This window comes from Lasiosphaeria miniovina (genome assembly GCF_030549165.1).
Source record: "Lasiosphaeria miniovina strain SMH2392-1A chromosome Unknown B0T26scaffold_7, whole genome shotgun sequence".
In the NCBI taxonomy this organism is placed as follows: Eukaryota; Fungi; Ascomycota; class Sordariomycetes; order Sordariales; family Lasiosphaeriaceae; genus Lasiosphaeria; species Lasiosphaeria miniovina.
In genome coordinates, this window is record NW_026848226.1 from 2,513,229 (window position 1) to 2,529,198 (window position 15,970).

General features: G+C 56.0%; 4 protein-coding genes across 4 annotated transcripts; 2 read left to right on the forward strand and 2 right to left on the reverse strand.

Moving 5' to 3' along the window:
* Nucleotides 1–734: 734 nt before the first annotated feature.
* B0T26DRAFT_464450 (DDHD domain-containing protein) lies at nt 735–4,271 on the forward strand. Its single transcript, XM_060435171.1, has 3 exons — nt 735–799; nt 1,011–2,134; nt 2,185–4,271. Exons 2-3 carry the CDS (start codon nt 1,059–1,061, stop codon nt 4,133–4,135), a joined length of 3,027 nt encoding a protein of 1,008 aa, XP_060291721.1. The 5' UTR covers nt 735–799; nt 1,011–1,058; the 3' UTR covers nt 4,136–4,271.
* On the forward strand, nt 4,272–4,955 carry B0T26DRAFT_464433 (uncharacterized protein). Its single transcript, XM_060435170.1, has 2 exons — nt 4,272–4,750; nt 4,808–4,955. The coding sequence occupies exon 1, from the start codon at nt 4,408–4,410 to the stop codon at nt 4,729–4,731; it is 324 nt and encodes a 107-aa protein (XP_060291722.1). The 5' UTR covers nt 4,272–4,407; the 3' UTR covers nt 4,732–4,750; nt 4,808–4,955.
* Nucleotides 4,956–10,504: 5,549 nt separating this feature from the next.
* On the reverse strand, nt 10,505–11,352 carry B0T26DRAFT_464602 (uncharacterized protein). The gene is made up of 2 exons (XM_060435173.1): nt 10,773–11,352; nt 10,505–10,628 (listed from the first exon to the last, which is right to left on the reverse strand). Exon 1 carries the CDS (start codon nt 11,247–11,249, stop codon nt 10,863–10,865), a length of 387 nt encoding a protein of 128 aa, XP_060291723.1. The 5' UTR covers nt 11,250–11,352; the 3' UTR covers nt 10,505–10,628; nt 10,773–10,862.
* Nucleotides 11,353–13,589: 2,237 nt separating this feature from the next.
* Nucleotides 13,590–14,659, reverse strand: B0T26DRAFT_464503 (uncharacterized protein). The gene has a single exon (XM_060435172.1). The coding sequence runs from the start codon at nt 14,320–14,322 to the stop codon at nt 13,708–13,710; it is 615 nt and encodes a 204-aa protein (XP_060291724.1). The 5' UTR covers nt 14,323–14,659; the 3' UTR covers nt 13,590–13,707.
* Nucleotides 14,660–15,970: the final 1,311 nt, after the last annotated feature.

The window sequence follows — 15,970 nt, forward strand, 5'->3', positions numbered from 1 at the left end:
TTCTGCACTTTATCGAGCATAAACTTCATGTACATGATTTGGAGGAATAGATTGGGCCAGCTAGGATCGCTGGGCCCGTCAGGTCGCTAATTAGGGTGTTGTTTCATGCGGCTGATCGCCGTCAAGCCGGGAAACCCATGTTAGACTATGTGCCCATCTTTGCACTCGGCAGATCAGATGAACTATCCGTACATTGGACGACATTTCTGGGACGAAAAAAGAACGTTCTGAGACGCAAAGGCTTATTGTCGTCAAATGGGTGAGGTGAGGCGCCGAATGGCATGGGTTGGGGGTGCTGAGTAACCTGTGATAGGCCAGTCGCGTGGCCTGGTCCAGGTCCAGGCTGCCTTCCCGCCTCACCCTAAGTAGAGCCAGCTAGAGCCTAGCGCGGTGGAGTGGTTGCCTGCCGACGACAGGCACAGCTAACCACGTCATCAGTTCGTCCAACACTGGACTGGACGGACGGCTGTGGAGGCTGCCATCTCGACGGCTGGCCCCGAAACTCTAGCCTCGCCTCGCCATGCCCGTCTTTGACCAGACCTAAAACATGTTTTGTTGGCGCGACTCAACTTCGGACGAATCGAGAAGGCCTGGGGGATAGATAGCTTCATTCTTTTCATGACACGCGCGCTCCTCCCGCAGCTGGTGCGTTGCCGTTTTCGTTGTCGCTGTCGTTGTCGCCCTCGTTCGGTTGTCGCTGTAACCAACCCAACCGACCCTCAACGGGGCTTTTCCACGGCGGCTTTGTCCTGTCACTGGCTCCCACGTCGCGCCTGGTTACTCAACAGATCACCCGACGGTATGCTTCCTTTCTTTTGGTTCCAAAAAGAAAACCAATTCTGCAGCCTTTTGTTCGTGCGACTGTCGTTGGTCTGTCTTGTGCACGGCGAAGCGTTCGCATGGCTACATGTCCCAGCATGGCTGCATGGCCTTATTTTCCCGCCCACAGCCCGTCTCTGCAAAAACATGCTGCTCATGGTCAAATTGACTAACACCTACCTTGTCCCTAGTAGCTTGGCTCCCTCTCCTCGACGGCCGTTGCCGAAACAGCAAAGACCATGGCGTCGGCCAACCCGACGCACACGTACGGGCCGGCATGTCGGCTGGTGCCCACGGCCGACCAGGAGCCCGTCGACGGACTCGAGGGCATACCACGCGTCGACGCCCAGTTCTTCTACTCGTCGCCAATCTCCATTGACGACCCCCTCTCGGCCGTCACCATTGCAACCTCGACCGACTCCAAGTCCTCCAGGGCCCCCTTCCGGCCCTTTTCTCCCGGGGACAATCTCACCCTGGAACGCGCCTGGCATGGCTTCGCCTCGGATCGGGACCGGAGAAATCACAGACAGGCCCAGAGAAACCGCAGCCCCAGTCCGTCTCTCTCCAAAGAGAATGCCGAGAAGCTATCTGCCATCGTAGCCCACCTCACGGCAAAGCACAAGGAGAAACACGACCGCGAGGGCCAGGCTCCGCGGGCCCCTCTCGACGCCCCTGACAGCAGCGTTCCCGTGTGCTGCCCGGAGCTGCTGATCGATGCTTCGGCCGAGCTCAGAAACGAGTTTTGCGCCCTCACCCGCAAGCGCCAGCAGTCTCTCAACCACGAGCGAGTTGTCGAGGGCGTCATGGATCAGCTCAATCGCCTGCGACCCGACCCAGATATTGCCGAGGCAGCTAGTTCCGCCGCAGCCTCGGGTCTCGTATTCGGGACGAGCCCCGGCCAGAACCTCATCGAGATTAGCGCCTCAACGGCCGCCAACGAGACCCAGCTTCCGCTGCCCGCCAGTGGCTTGATTTCACCCAGACCACCCATGGTAGACGACGGTATCTCAGGCAAGCCGTTCGTCCGTGTCGAGCCAAGTCTGAGGTCACCAGGCATCGCCCTCCTCGACAAGCAGTCCAAATCCTTGCCCGAAACAAACGCTCAGGTCAAGGCAGAAAGTGCTAGGAACAAGAGGCCCAGGAGTTCTACAACTGTCACTGCCGAGACGGCCGACCCGGGGTCTGACTCGGTCGAGATAGCTGTCGGAGTCTCGAGGCTGCACATGGTCTCGTTGCCTGTCCTTCAGATGAAACCGATATATTGGTCCCCCGTAAATGATATCTCCATAGTGTTGAGAGCTACGTGGTTCTATAGGTAAGGTCTAGAACAGTCGCCGCGATGGTCTAGGCTAACGTAGTTTTTAGGGACTCTATGGCGCCTGTAGAGCCTGCCGTGGCAAACCAGCTGGAGGCCGGCTATCGGGAGCTTCGGGCGTGGACTGAAACCTGGTCTGACGAACTCAGATCCGCGCTGGACGTCGGCGCTCTCGGTGAAGAAAAGGTGACGCATCGGCTCTGGCCCGACGTTTCGGACAAGCGTCTGAAAAGCAAGTGCGGGTTTGCTCAAGAGCCGCTGATATCCTGTGATCCCTTTTGCGCTGCCAGGTGCTTTCGCGGAGAAGCCGCTGCCGAAGGCACCCTGGAGCCCGTCAAGCCTGACGACGAGGCGTCGACCTCCCCGCCCGAGCACAGGAGTTATCCCAACTACCATGTCATCTACAAGGATGCCTCTGCTGCGTTTCTCCTAAAGTCCAGCCTCAAGCCATCGGCCTACTACGGACGGAAGCCTGTTTCCAAGATTATGAAGGACCTTACGGTGGGCATCCCCGTCGTCCGCGGTTTTGATGCGGCGAAGTGGGAGCGGATGCACGAAAAGCAAAAGGCTCCGAGCGTCAGGGACTACAGGCCCACGTTGCAGGCCACGGCTCCGGGTGAAAGCGCTGAGCAAGCTGGCTGCGCGGCGTGCGAGCTCCAGAAAGACCGTGGCCACGTGACGGATCTGATCCTGTTCGCCCACGGAATCGGCCAGAAGTTTGCCGAGCGGGTCGAGAGCTTCCACTTCACGCACGCTATTAATTCGTTCCGGAGGGAGGTTAACGTGGAGCTCGAGAGCCCTGCCGTCAAATCAGTCCTCCGGCCGGAGCAAAACGGCATCATGGTGCTGCCAGTCAATTGGCGCCATATTGTGAGCTTTGAAGACGGCGGCCCCGCCGAGGACGAGGGCAAGGCCCCGTACGCGCCCGAGGGGTTCGGCTTGAAAGACATTGAGCCCACCACGATCCCTGCGGTGCGGAGCATGATCTCGGACATCATGTTCGATATCCCCTTTTACATGTCGCACCTCAAGCCCAAGATGATAGCCGCCCTTGTCGGCGAGGCGAACCGCGTGTACCGGCTCTGGTGCCGGAACAACCCCGGCTTCGCAGAGAATGGGCGCGTCCACTTGGTCGCCCACTCCCTCGGCAGCGCCATGGCCATTGACATCCTGTCAAAGCAGCCCACCTACGTCCCGCGTCTCGACCTGGCGGCCAGGCCCGCGGCCGAGACGCGGCACTTTGAGTTCGACACGACCAACCTGTTCCTGCTGGGGAGCCCGGCCAGCTTCTTCCTGCTGCTGGAGAGGGGCGGCCTCGTGCCACGGCGCGGCCGCTTGAAGCCGGGCGCGGACGCGGTCGACACGGTGGCCAAGGACGTGGTCGGCGACGTCGGCATGTTTGGCTGCTGTGCGGTGGACAACATCTACAACATCCTCGCCAAGGAGGACCCCATCGCCTACCTGCTCAACGGCACCATCGACCCCGCCTACGCGGCCAGTCTGAAGACGGCGTACGTGCCCAGTACGGCGACGTCGCTTCTCAAGTCGGTCGGAGACGCCGTGCGCGGCATGGTGGGCGTCGGCCCGCCGGCGGCAGCGGCGGCGGCGGCGGCGGCAGGCGACAACGCGGCCGGCGCCGCGGGCGACAAGAACAACAGCAGCAACCCCAAGATGCCGTCGATGCCGCGCCTGCCCTCGCAGCTCGAGCTCGACGTGCACGACTTCTCACGCGAGGAGATTGCCGAGCGCAAGGCCTTCCTGCTCAACGACAACGGCCAGATCGACTACTTCCTGCGCTCGGGCGGCGGCCCCTTGGAGCTGCAGTACCTCAACATGCTGTCGGCCCACTCGAGCTACTGGTACAGCCGCGACCTTGTTCGCTTGCTCTGCGTCGAGATCGGCCGCGTCCCCGGCAGGGAGAGCACCCTCCCCGCCATGCGCGCCGTCAAGGCCGCCAAGCTGCGTGTTGCGCCGGCTGCGGGGCCGCGGACGCATATTTGACCGTGGCCTGTAGTCTGTTTTTTTGGTTTTTTTGGGTGATTGTTATGGGTGCTTTAAGTCAGCGTCAACCGAGCGAATGGCGCAAGGCGTTAACAGCATCATTTCCATCATCAACAAGAAACGCACAGCGCTCAGCGGTTCACATTATCATTGTTATCAATACCAAGAAAATCCCGGGGCTTTTGGGGGGACTCTAGATTTGGTTGTACTTTTATTGTCTCGTGGGACGGCGCTGTCTGCCTACCTATATACACAAGACGAGCGGTGGTATCATGGGGACTAGATCTAGATATCATGTATGGAGTACGATAGGGGGGGTCTGTTTGTCTGTTTATTCCCTCTCTCTCCCCCTTTTCGGGAGGGGTTTAAAATGGGCGGGGACAGGGGTAGCGAGCAGTCTTTGTTTTATCATGGATTCGACTTTGGGTTCTGTCGGTTGTTGGTTTCCTTATATACCCAGCTTTTCAGTCTCGTCTTATAGACAGATGCTTGTTTTGAATGTGTTATTCCTCTCGTTATCTATTCTTTCTCTCTTTCTCCCGGGTCAGACACCAGACGATGTGTGTGGCGATCCATTTTACTTGTCAATAGAGTGATGACGGTAAATGGTCGCTGGTTGGTTCCCGGTCGCACTGAACTAGTGACTGAGACAAGGCTGACAAGGAGCAACAGCAACAACAACATTCATTCACTCGTCGCCGAACCCTTGTCCGTTCCATCCCGGCGTTGAAAGGAGGCCGAGACCTGCCCAGCCAAGGGGGCGTGTTTCTATGTCTACACATGTGTGTAGGGTGGGCGGTGGCGATATACCTACCTATCGGCGGGTTTTTTTTCTGACACTCTCTCTTTTACATAGTAACCCTTATGACATGTCTTAGAGCTGATTTTGTCTGTGATTCGCTCAGCGTCTTGTTTTTTTTTTTTTTTTTGGGGGGGGGGTTGGTTTAATCTATTTATTCCGCGGAAATCGGATTCGATCTCCCTGCATGCATCCCGCGGAATTGTCTTTTTTTGGTCAAAGGCCTCTCCATGTGTTCTTGCGCAATGGCTTGTTTTATTTTATTTTATTTTATTTACAGGATGTTTTAAAAAACCCCCCAAATAAACCGACTTACCACGGGAGGGAGAAGGGTTCGTTTGGGGGGGGGGGGGTTCCCCGGAATCGCTTTTTTTTTCCTGTCCCACAGACACACTTGTTGGCTCTTTCCTCACCAGTTTGTGGGTTAGTGTATATCAGATTCTGCTTCAATATCGATTTCGATTCCCGCTTGCCTTCCCGCGCGTCTAGTCTACGCCGCCTGATATCACGGTCGTTTGGGGAGAGTGTGGATTGATGGATGGATTGGTCGCCGCATCTCACAGACAGAGTCTGATGAACAGACGGACGGACGGACGGGCTTGGCGAGCTGTACGTACGGATCTCTATACATACAATATGCGGTCAGACAGGTAACTGCGATGCGTACTCGACCAGCCTGCCGTCCGTCTGTCTGTCTGTCTGATGTTTGCCCCCCCGGGAGGGTGTGGGGTGGTATGGCCTGGCGGCGGCCGCGCCTCGGACTGTGGACGCGGGACGGCCATGGCAGGGTTTCCCGAGCCTTGGCTTGGCATTTATCTTGTCCTTGTCCGTTGGGCGAAAAAGGTGAACGAGTAAAATACGCGGGCCCTCACCTCTCTCCTTGCAAGTGGTTGAGACAGAAAACGCTCAGCCGTATTCGGTTGCTGGGGGTTGTCGGCCGGGGCGCTGCTGGCGGGGGCCTTCTGACCCGATTCCCGGCCAGGTCCGGGGAGCATCTATAACGCTACGGATATCAGCCCGGCGGGTTCAGGTTTGACACTGATGGTGGGCGGGTGTTTGACAAATATGTAAAGAATATATTTATATTTATTTTATTTTATTTTTATTTTAATTCATATCTGAGGAAATATCTCAAAGCTAAGTATTTATAAAGTAAACAAATCTAGGGGTGCCATGGCGGGATGCGGGCCCCCGTCCGGATATCCCGGGGTTTAGCGGTGCCCTTGCCCGGGTTTCTGCTGACCCGCTGGGCGCTTAGATCCATCACTTACAGCACACACAGTGGGAGTGGAGTGATTGAAGGATTCGGACTTTGCATGTCCGACGCTGCACGAAACTCTGCATCTTGGCGGGCTCTCCCGTCCGTCCGTGAGCGAGCCGTTTACGATTTCAAATCTGTTGTGGCCTGCGGAGCTGATTTGCCGACCTCTGGCTACTGTTTGCCTATTGCAGGGCTTGCTTGTCTGGCAGGTGCCTGCCGTTGGTCTTGAACATGAATTACAGTGGAGTGGGGAGTGGACTGTTGGTTGCACCTGCCAGTGACAGCAGTTCCATCTGTCAGACTCGCAGCGCACGCCCCCTCCTCGATCTTTGTTTCCTCATCGAGAAGAGACTCGGAACCTTGACTCCAAGGCAAGAGAACCAACAGAGCAACAACTAACCAACTGGACGAGCCCCACGAAGCGCACAACACAGTGATACTACCGCAGATGCACCATCAGGGTGAGACGGAGACAGAGCAGCAGAATTTGTCAGCCACATCAGCAGTCTTTGGCGTTTGGCGCCGGAGCATGGCATCGCCTCGTAGGGCTCCGTTAAACTCTCACCACGCCAAGACCATGACACCGGAAAAGTCACATCCAAGTTCAAGCGACAGAGCAGAGCAGCCAGGCCAACCTCGGCCCGGATTGGGAATCTTTCTTACTTCAACTTTCAGTTTGAGCGTCCTGATTTGCTGGTGGGTTTGCAGCTACCGTATGTAGGAACTAGTAGCAAACAATGCACACACCTGCAGGGCATTTAACAATGCCGCCCCGTGCGTTGCCTAGAGCTGCGCTGCGCTGCGTGAGCCGCGCCGCGGTTGGCCCAGGAGCCAAGAGTCAGTCCAACTCCACTCAACGACTCTCAAATACAATACCATACGGAGCGGAGCAATCAAAACAGTGTTGCCTAATCCGGTGCGATACCCACCCGGCTCCCCCCATCCCACTCACGCTGTGTCACGTCTGTTGGTGACGGAATCGGCAACGCCAACTGTCGCACAATGTCGACATGCAAGGCGCGCGTCCCAAATCCGGACACGTCTAAAGTGTCTCACCTTGATTCCCCGGAAGAAAAAGGAAGAAAATAATTTAAACGATCAAATCTTTTAATTTTAAATGCAACAGAAACAGCCGCCTTCCTGGAAAATTCTATTACTTAGGATGATTGATGCATGCAGCTACTCCGTCAATGCAGCTTCGCATAGTCTGGATCGCAGCTGGTCGCTCCGAAGTCCCAGGACTGGGGAAAGTCGGGCATGACCGGGGGCTCGGGAGCAACGCCCCTTTCTCCACCTTATTGACTAGAAGCCAGTAGCCTCTTATGGCATTCTCTTTAGCTAGGCTACTAGTAAGTTTAACATTGTGCAGTAGACGATAAACTAATTTATTGTCTTATAACCACTCCCTACGACTTCACGGTATCGTGGCCAGAGAGTGTTGTGCGGCTGTAAGACGGACAAAGTCAACAGTTACCAGGAAGTTGGAATCCTACACACAGGTTGTCTGTCTGTCTCTCCTTGCTGCTGCCTGCTTTGACGGCAGTCAACAAAGTTCACACATAGTCTATCGGCATCTCAACCAAATGCCTCACCCTCTCTCTGCTTGCCGTCTTCTGTTTTGCGAGTGAATACAGAATGCCTTCGTTTGTCAACAGCCCCTTTCAGGTGCCACTGTCTACTGCCGGGTAACGCCCGTACCCGAAGCCCATTAACCATGGCGTCGCAACGTAACCCCTTTCGGCGGCAGGTACGTCCGCTGCAGAACAGAACAGACGTCGAGAGACTCAACCCGAGCACGACTCGGGGGGTGCCCTGCCCGCCCTCCTCTGCCAAGCTCGAGCTCTCTCAAGACAGCTCACGGCTCATGCGGCACGCAGCAGTACTGCTCCCCGCCTCCCGGAGCAAGAGCAAGCAAAGACAAGAGCCGAGGTATCACTGCTGTCGCCAGCAGAAACACGGCCAAGACTCCCGTCTCTCTGGCTCGCATAACCCCCCCGCTCCTACCCCCTTTCTATTCGGGGCGGAACATATCAGCCCAACCGACTCCTCCCCCAGCCTCGTGTCGGTAGATACAGACAGACAGAGAGACATCCGGCATCCAGCATCCGATGACGCGCGGGGCCAGGAGCTCCCAAGCAAGTAGCTTGCGTCACGGGGCTCAGGGCTTGGGGGGGCGTCTCTGGCTGTCTGTCTGATCGCTGGGCGATAAGGAAGGGGAAGGACAACAGACGAAGCAAACAACGAGCAGAGAGACGTCTTCTTCCCCGCCTCCACCTCCACGTCCACCTCCACGTCCACTTGCATTCCTCCGCCATCGCCATCCAATCCCTTCGTCCTGCCCTCTCCACAGCTCCTCGGGGATGTGGCCCTCCCTCCCTCCCCCACGCTCCATGTTTCACACTTGACTAGCAACGCCGAGATGGGATAAGCCATCACGACGACGACGACAACGGCGACGACGAACAATACCCAAACACACATGCATACACACACACACACACGCACGCACACACACACACACACATGCCAAAAAGACGCACACACACCCACGCACACTTACAGATTTTGATACAGACCAAAAAAAGACCAGATGACGTGCTGGAGGAAGGAATGAATATACACACAGACCTGAAACACGAACAAGAGCCGACCGATGGGGCGGTCAAACACACACGCACCAATCACGTCACCAAGGGGGTAAGTGGCAACTGTAATAGCGTGAATAGACCTAGGTCTAGGTTTGGGTCTGGCCAAGCAGGTAAGCAGACAAGCAGGCAAGCAAGCCATCGGGCGGCCATGGACCTTACTTTTCTTGTCTTGTACCACACCAGCCGAGGCCAGGCCAGGCCATCCAGGCCACCCATCTGTGGCGTCAAGTCATGTGTGGGTGGCGAATAGTCTGCAGTCGCCCCGGGGGGTTGGTGTGTAGTGTATAATGGATGGTGATGATGATCTCTCTCTCTATATAGTCTAGTCTAGACCAGGCATCTCGAGGTTTCCCTTCCAAGCCCAGAGAGAGAGAGGGAGGGAGAGAATCCTCCCTCTCTTTGCAGTGAGCGACGCCATCTCCACAACCTCATCTCACTCCATGTATATCTCTGTCCATGTACGTGTGTGAGAATGTTGTATGGTATAAGTGGGCTCCAGTCTCTGCCTCCGCCGGCAGGCAAGTCAGACCATGCAGGCAGGCAAGTCGGCAGGCCGGCGGCGTGACGAGATCAAGTCATAAGATAAAATAAATAAATGAAAATAGTAAAAGTAGTTGTGGCTTTTATTTTATTGTATTTTTATCCCATACAGCCAACTTTACCAAAAAAAAAAAAAGCATGCCCCCGGAAGAGGAATGAATTCCCACTACGGCAACCTCTACGGCCCCTACACAGACAGACATCGCGCCTGTTCAGCAAGGTCTACCCAGCAAACCGTGCTGCGCTGTGCTGTGCTGTGCCAGATGGCGAAGGAGTTTTCTGGGTTTTTCGTTAGCTGCTGGGGCACAAGCAAGTAGTACATGGCCCAAATGAGGACACATAAGATACCCGCCCAGAAAAAAGGGGCGGCGGCGCAGAAAGAAAAGGGGCGGGGAGGTTGTCTGGGGGCGGAATGGGGGCCAGAAGACGAGAACACACACACACACAAAGACCCCGAAAGAGAGAGAGAGAGAGAGAGAGAGAGAGAGAGAGGAATCTTAAAAACATGCAAGAGACGCCGTAGCACGTAGCACAGAGAGACCAAAACACCAAGATGCTAGCGCAAGCAGCACCAAATGCCCCATTCAGTCTCCCAACAAGCCCTCCACGTACGCACACACACACGCACACACTCTCCCACACACATGCTCCTACTGCACATTCCTCCTTCGGAAGTGATAGCAATCATCGCCATCCCGACGCTTTTCTCGGGCGTTGCGCAGAAGGGTGGGATGGGAAAAACGCAGCGCGCCCAATCAATGTCAGGCCTCTCGATGCAGACTCTGGCACCTTCGGTCAACCTGGAAGCGTGGAGATGGCTTCAGCAACCCCTCCCTGGGACGTGCGAAGTCTGTGCCTGCGTTACACGGTAATATGCTGCGTAACACACACACTTGGCTTGGTTTAGCTTTTGTCGAGACCCGGCCGACGACCCGGGGAATTTCACGACGCCCCAAAAGAAGTACCCCGCGTCATTAGACTGCGAGGCAGAGAGAAGTTCACCACCCGGAATAATCGGCTGTCCGTGCTGGTGGGACAAGGCAACCATCTCGTTGTGTTGTTGGCCGGCCTCCGAGGCGGGAGAATAAGAATTGCAACATCCTAAGACGGCCTTGGTGCAGGTTGGCTAGGTAGTCCAAAGTCTTTCCCAAGTCCCTGGTTCGTGCGAGTACCCGCAGACAATGCCTCCTAGAGGTACTGCATGATGGCCAGCCATGCCCTGTAAAGTACGGAGTACTACGTGCCCTTCGTCCTCGTACACGCGGTTAGCTGTATATCCGCAAGCAAGAGCGAAGAGAAGGGGGTAGGACAACAACAAAAACAACAACAGTAATGGCGAAGCAACCTGCCCCCCTCGCTTCACCTTGCCTCACCTGCCTTCTCACCTACCTTTACCGCAGTGCCTGTGTTCGTGCCTGTGCCTGTGCCTGTGCCTATGCCTTCCCGTCTCCTTTAGCCGCGCGGCCAGGCACCGCCACTTTATGCCATCGCAACTCCACATCGTCCCGCCGTCCTGAATCTTTGCGTGGCTGTGCTGCCAGATACATGAATTATGCAAAGTAGCTGCAGCAGTGAGCGGGAAAGGTAAGAAGGCCAGAGTCCACAGGGGTCGAGGAAAGAAAAAAGAAAACACCAAGCTTCCTTGCAAATCTCCCGCTCCCGCCCCCGCCGCTTCGATCCGGTCGAAAAGGCCAAGGAGTAGTGACTCAGCACCCCGTCTGATACCCACCTGCCTCCCTCAGCTGCTATGCAGCCAATTACTGTTAGGCAGACTGCCATGCTTGGCCAAGGCAGGAAACATGTCAAATTTCGAGACGAGACAGCACAGTGTAGCAGCGAGTACCAGAGAAGAGCAGAGGAGTGCATATAGCATCACCCGTCACATCACGTACGTGCGTACATACGTGCCGACCGACGCGCACAGAATGGCGGACGTACGGACGGGCCGCCGAGCAGCTTTGTGGACGAACGGCCTAGAAAATCAACTCAGTCAGTCGGATAATCTAGACAACCAGCCAGCCAAGATACCAGGACCCAGCCAAAGGATCGACTGATTCCATTCGCGCCACACGCCTGCTGCGGGCGTTTTGTCTAAGGTATGTACACACATACATACCTGATAGATAGACATAGACGCGAGATCAGCCACGTTATATATATTGACGGCAAGGGCCCAAGGCGGCGTTTCTGTTCTTGATATGCGAATACAACACTGTAAAACAGTCAGTGAAAGAGATACATATGGCATGCCGCGCGATGCCATGCATTGCCATGCAGGTAAACATACACACGACAGAGACAGGAGACAGAGATAACCAAGCAGGCCGGCGAGGATGCGCGTAGGTACGTACGTACTATGACCAAGCAAGTAGGTAGTAGCGCACTGTAGTACTATAGTTGTCCTCCAGGTAATAGCAGAACATCGGCTGCGATAAGACGCTTTTGCCTGCGAGGGTATGTATCCCTTGGCATCTGGTAGTTAGCTCGTTAGCGTATTATACCTAGATCGCAAGACAAGTTGCGATGGCGCGCCTGCTCGACCCATCATCACCTAGGTGAATGGGCGTTTCGCACCTTCGGGTAGGAGGAAAGGTGCGGATAGGTAGGTGAGTAAACAGGTAGGTAGATTCGGATGCTGTCCTCTCCCCGGCCCCCATCCCTCTCGCCCAGCCTCTTCCCCAGTAGCCCAGTTAACGCAGGAACCCCTCTCTCCGCCTCCCCGGCCTCCCTCTTTGTCTGGGCCGCCCAAACACAGCTCTTCGCGGGAGATGGGTTTGGAAGAGGCCAAATAATACCTTCCATTCTGGATTTGGTGTTCCTTTCTCGGTGCTCACGGGAAGGGTACCAGGGCAGTCGGGGGTTTGAGAGCGGCTGCTGTCTCCTGCTGCTTCTGCTTCTGCGCAGCGCCGAATAGGTCCTTCATCAAACAGACGGACCCTGGCAGTACCAAACATGCACCGATCGGTCGGTTGGAGCACGGTACGGTATGTACTGTGCCTCATCTCCAACACGGACAGCTGCCAGAAAATCCTTTCGGCACGTCCCAGCGGTCAGGGGCAAGCTAGCAACAAGCTGGCTCTTCAATTTTTATCTCATATGAGCTGCGACCTTGGCTGTCTCCCTTCTCCTTGGGTGGGCACGCCCTTCATCCTTCGAGCCATCTTTGCCGCTCAGACGGTTGAGCTAGATTGGATGAGCATGGGGGAGGCGTGGCCGCCAACGCTGCCGACATCTTGCAGGCGAGGTCAAGAATTTCCCTGCTTCCTTTGCCAAAGCCATATATCGGCGACTTGGAGGCAGTAATCGTGGTGAGGGGATCTTGGGTTCGGCGAGGGGTTAGTGAGAGAATGTTCATACCACAATCATGGGGTGGGATACCCCTGCCAGCATACCTCCCTGGCCGCCGGGGAGGTAGGATCCCTTTCCTGCACACACCCAGCGCCCGGTCTCGAGGCCGCGCATGTAATTCGTCTGAGCTGCAGATTCCAAAGGTCAAAAGACTTTCATTTCCCCGCTCACATCAAGATAGAAGAATGCCCTTCCACAGTCATGGCGTGAGGGGTTCAAGTTGATGTTTCATGCACCAAAGCCAGCCGACAGGGAGTGAGATCAACCCAGTTCTCCAAGTGATCCTTCTCCTCCCTCGTCTGCCACCGACCTGCAGCATGTGAGGAGGGGGGACAGAGAGAGGGGTGATTCCATTTCCAACAGGCCCCCAGGGTTCTCTCAAGCTCTGTCGAGAGGGAAAGGGCCTAGTATGCACACGATCTCAACAGCCAGGCCAAAGTGGCGTAGAAGCTAAAATCCAAAAATAAATACAAACCCTGACGGACCGCACATAGCACCCCGGGACTACGCCGTTCTCGCCGTCTCCGTGCCGCTTTCCCCGCTCGACGAGCGAGGCGAGGCGAGGCGAGGCGAGGCGAGGGCGACATGATCTCGAAGAGTACGTGTATGTCTCGACCTCGCAGTCCGTGGTCCGATTTGGAATGGCTGAGATTGAGAGCATTTGGTGGCTAAACCTAGGGGAGGGGGTGTAGCCGCGGAGACGCAGGTATTAGTCACGCTACGGTACAAGCACAATGGCATAACGCTCCCCCTTGGGAGACAGACGAGCGCGAGGCGGTAATGGTTGCATCGAGCCTGTGATGTGTTGCACTGAGCACGACCCAGAAGCGCGATGTGCAGTAGGTACGGACTAGAACAGGGGAACTTGTGGTGAGTTCGTCCCGCTCCAGCGAGTCTTCAGTCTCTTGGCTGTCCAATCGAGGTCTGAATGCTGAGGCTCTGCCCCAGACCTGCATGCCCTCGACAATCGGTATCGTCAGAACCTTATCAACCACACCAGGAAGTTTCGTGCGAAACAAGGAGGGTGAAGGGGAAGCCTGCACGACTGGGGCGCACATGCGCTTGGCCAGTCGGCTATAGGACGGCCCTTGGGTGATATACCGTGGCCTTCTAGAAAGGATTCGAACAAAAAGACGTTGCAAATATTGGGTGCCAATGCAGGCCTCGCGAGCCGTGTCTTCTCCATCGTCCCATCTCGAATGGCTCCTACAATATGCCTTCCGACGGCCCGTCCCACGGCAGGCGAAAAGGGATTGAGAATGACATCCGGCGGTCGTAGAAGCCCCAGAACAAAAGCCCATGCATCGTTGAAGGGCAAAAGGCCTCTTCTCGTGCTCAGCCTGGAGGTGGAAGCGACAGTAGGCGCAACTGTCCGGGCCCGATGAACCGGGCCCGAGGATCTGGAGCCGGGTCCGGGTGGTTGAGAAACCCTTGACAAAAGAAAAGGCCCTGTTTGGCTGCTTGGCGGTGTCCAACTACAGCAGCAGCAGGGGAGAAGCTTATCTTGGGGGATGGCGTCCCCGGCTCTGTTTGGCCGCCGTATCCACGTGGCTCCCCGTGCGGCCAAGCAGATGTGGACTTGTCGCGTCATGCAGCGCCCCTTCTCTGCCGGACACCATCTACCGCACCGACAAGCGCCATTTTACCCCCCTTCAGAGAATTACCCCGAGGTGAGCTGTTTGCTCCCAGCGAAAACTTGTTCCAGATGCCGAACCGACCTGAAATGGCCATAGCCCTGCACTAGAGTTGCAACCGTTGGATGGTCAGCAGTTCCATCTCCTACACGGTAGCAGCAGTGTTGTCGAGGAGGCACCCCCAACGTGACAGCTGCAGCATTGGCGCATCGCATTGCAGCGCAATTTGAAATTCGCATATTCGCCAGAGCGAAAACGCCCAGCAGGCCCACCCTTCGTCTTTACTTGTCTGGATATGCGATGCTGAAAGTCATCACACCGAAAAGACTGGTAGGCTAAATACGAGTCGTGTCCACTGCGCTCGCTTTGGCCATGCCCTTTGAGCAAGTACGCAAGAGCGCATTTACTGCGTCCGCCTTCGTCACCTCTGGGGGAGAAAGATGACGTAACGCCGTCTCTCGTTGATTTCCTTGCTTGTGGCTTGCGACGAAAAGAACATTTCGCTGTGCCGTCAAGAGCGCCATCGAGAGGAAGCGCCAAGCACACTAGGACTGCTTGGAATCTTTTTGCGCGACACGGGAGCGGGTTAGTGGCAGCAGAGAACCGTCACCTTGGGTACGGATATATCCTGTATGTGCGGTGTTGCAGCCTCATTGATGCCGTGCAACCCGGTTCCACGCAGTGTCAGGGGCGGCTCTTGGACCAATCGTAGCTTGGTGGCTCGCTTCACACCCTACCGTAAACTATCAAACGCCTTTTGGATGCGACCAATGCGACGACTGTCGAGAATCGACATGTTCTCAGGAGAAACGCATCCGAAAGAAATCCGAAAGAAACCGAGTGGCGACTGACGATGACACGATGGAAAACGGGTGCGGGGCAATCTCCCACCTCCCCCCCTCTTTGCCAGAAAAGGATGGCTCAAAGGCCAGGGAGAGCAGGGACAACCAGCCGGCACTGCGTCGTTGGGGGCCGAAGGATGAGCAATAGTGGAAGGAAAGTGACGCGTCTCGGGTCGTTTAGAGCTCGCTCAACTGAGACTCTGAGAAGCCGTATACTGGAAAGAGAAGACACGATACGGTTGGCGCAATGCTCCACAAAACATCGGCAAGAAACTTGGCTTTTGGACTGTCGGTGTCTTTTTGAAGGTGCCGATGTCATTGAATCTGACGACGATGTTGCAACGGGATAATGACTTGAATAGCGCAGCAGGCCAGCCAACCGAATGATTGGACACGGTCGCACGGGGGCCTAAAGGCTAATCAATCGCGCTTCCGACCTGGTCGGTCAGAAAACCCCGAGGGTATCGCCTGGTAAGGCTGTGCTGTGCCTGGCTCCGTTTCGCAATCTGTCATCTGGTTCGCCGAGTTCCGTGAAGCTGAGCTGTCAGTCGGAGGGTCTGAGAGCATTGCTGCTTGGTGAGTGGTTTGTGCGTGTCTGGGCGAGGGCCTGAAAGAGATGAAGCGGCCAGGCAGACCTGCTCCCCGGCGCGGTCAGGTAACGGTTCGTTTGGCAGCAAGCAGCAGCAAGCAGCAAGCAGGCATGACCGATGTCCGAACCATCCCCCTGAGTAGGTAGGTAGTATTCCACACCATCGCATCATAT

Bases quoted from the DNA above. Each gene is read 5' to 3' on its own strand.
- B0T26DRAFT_464450 (XM_060435171.1), top strand. From the start codon at position 1,059: ATGGCGTCGGCCAACCCGACGCACACGTACGGGCCGGCATGTCGGCTG. The intron at 2,135-2,184 runs GTAAGGTCTAGA...CGTAGTTTTTAG, and splicing joins AGAGCTACGTGGTTCTATAG to GGACTCTATGGCGCCTGTAG.
- B0T26DRAFT_464433 (XM_060435170.1), top strand. From the start codon at position 4,408: ATGGGGACTAGATCTAGATATCATGTATGGAGTACGATAGGGGGGGTC.
- B0T26DRAFT_464602 (XM_060435173.1), bottom strand. From the start codon at position 11,249: ATGCACTCCTCTGCTCTTCTCTGGTACTCGCTGCTACACTGTGCTGTC.
- B0T26DRAFT_464503 (XM_060435172.1), bottom strand. From the start codon at position 14,322: ATGACGCGACAAGTCCACATCTGCTTGGCCGCACGGGGAGCCACGTGG.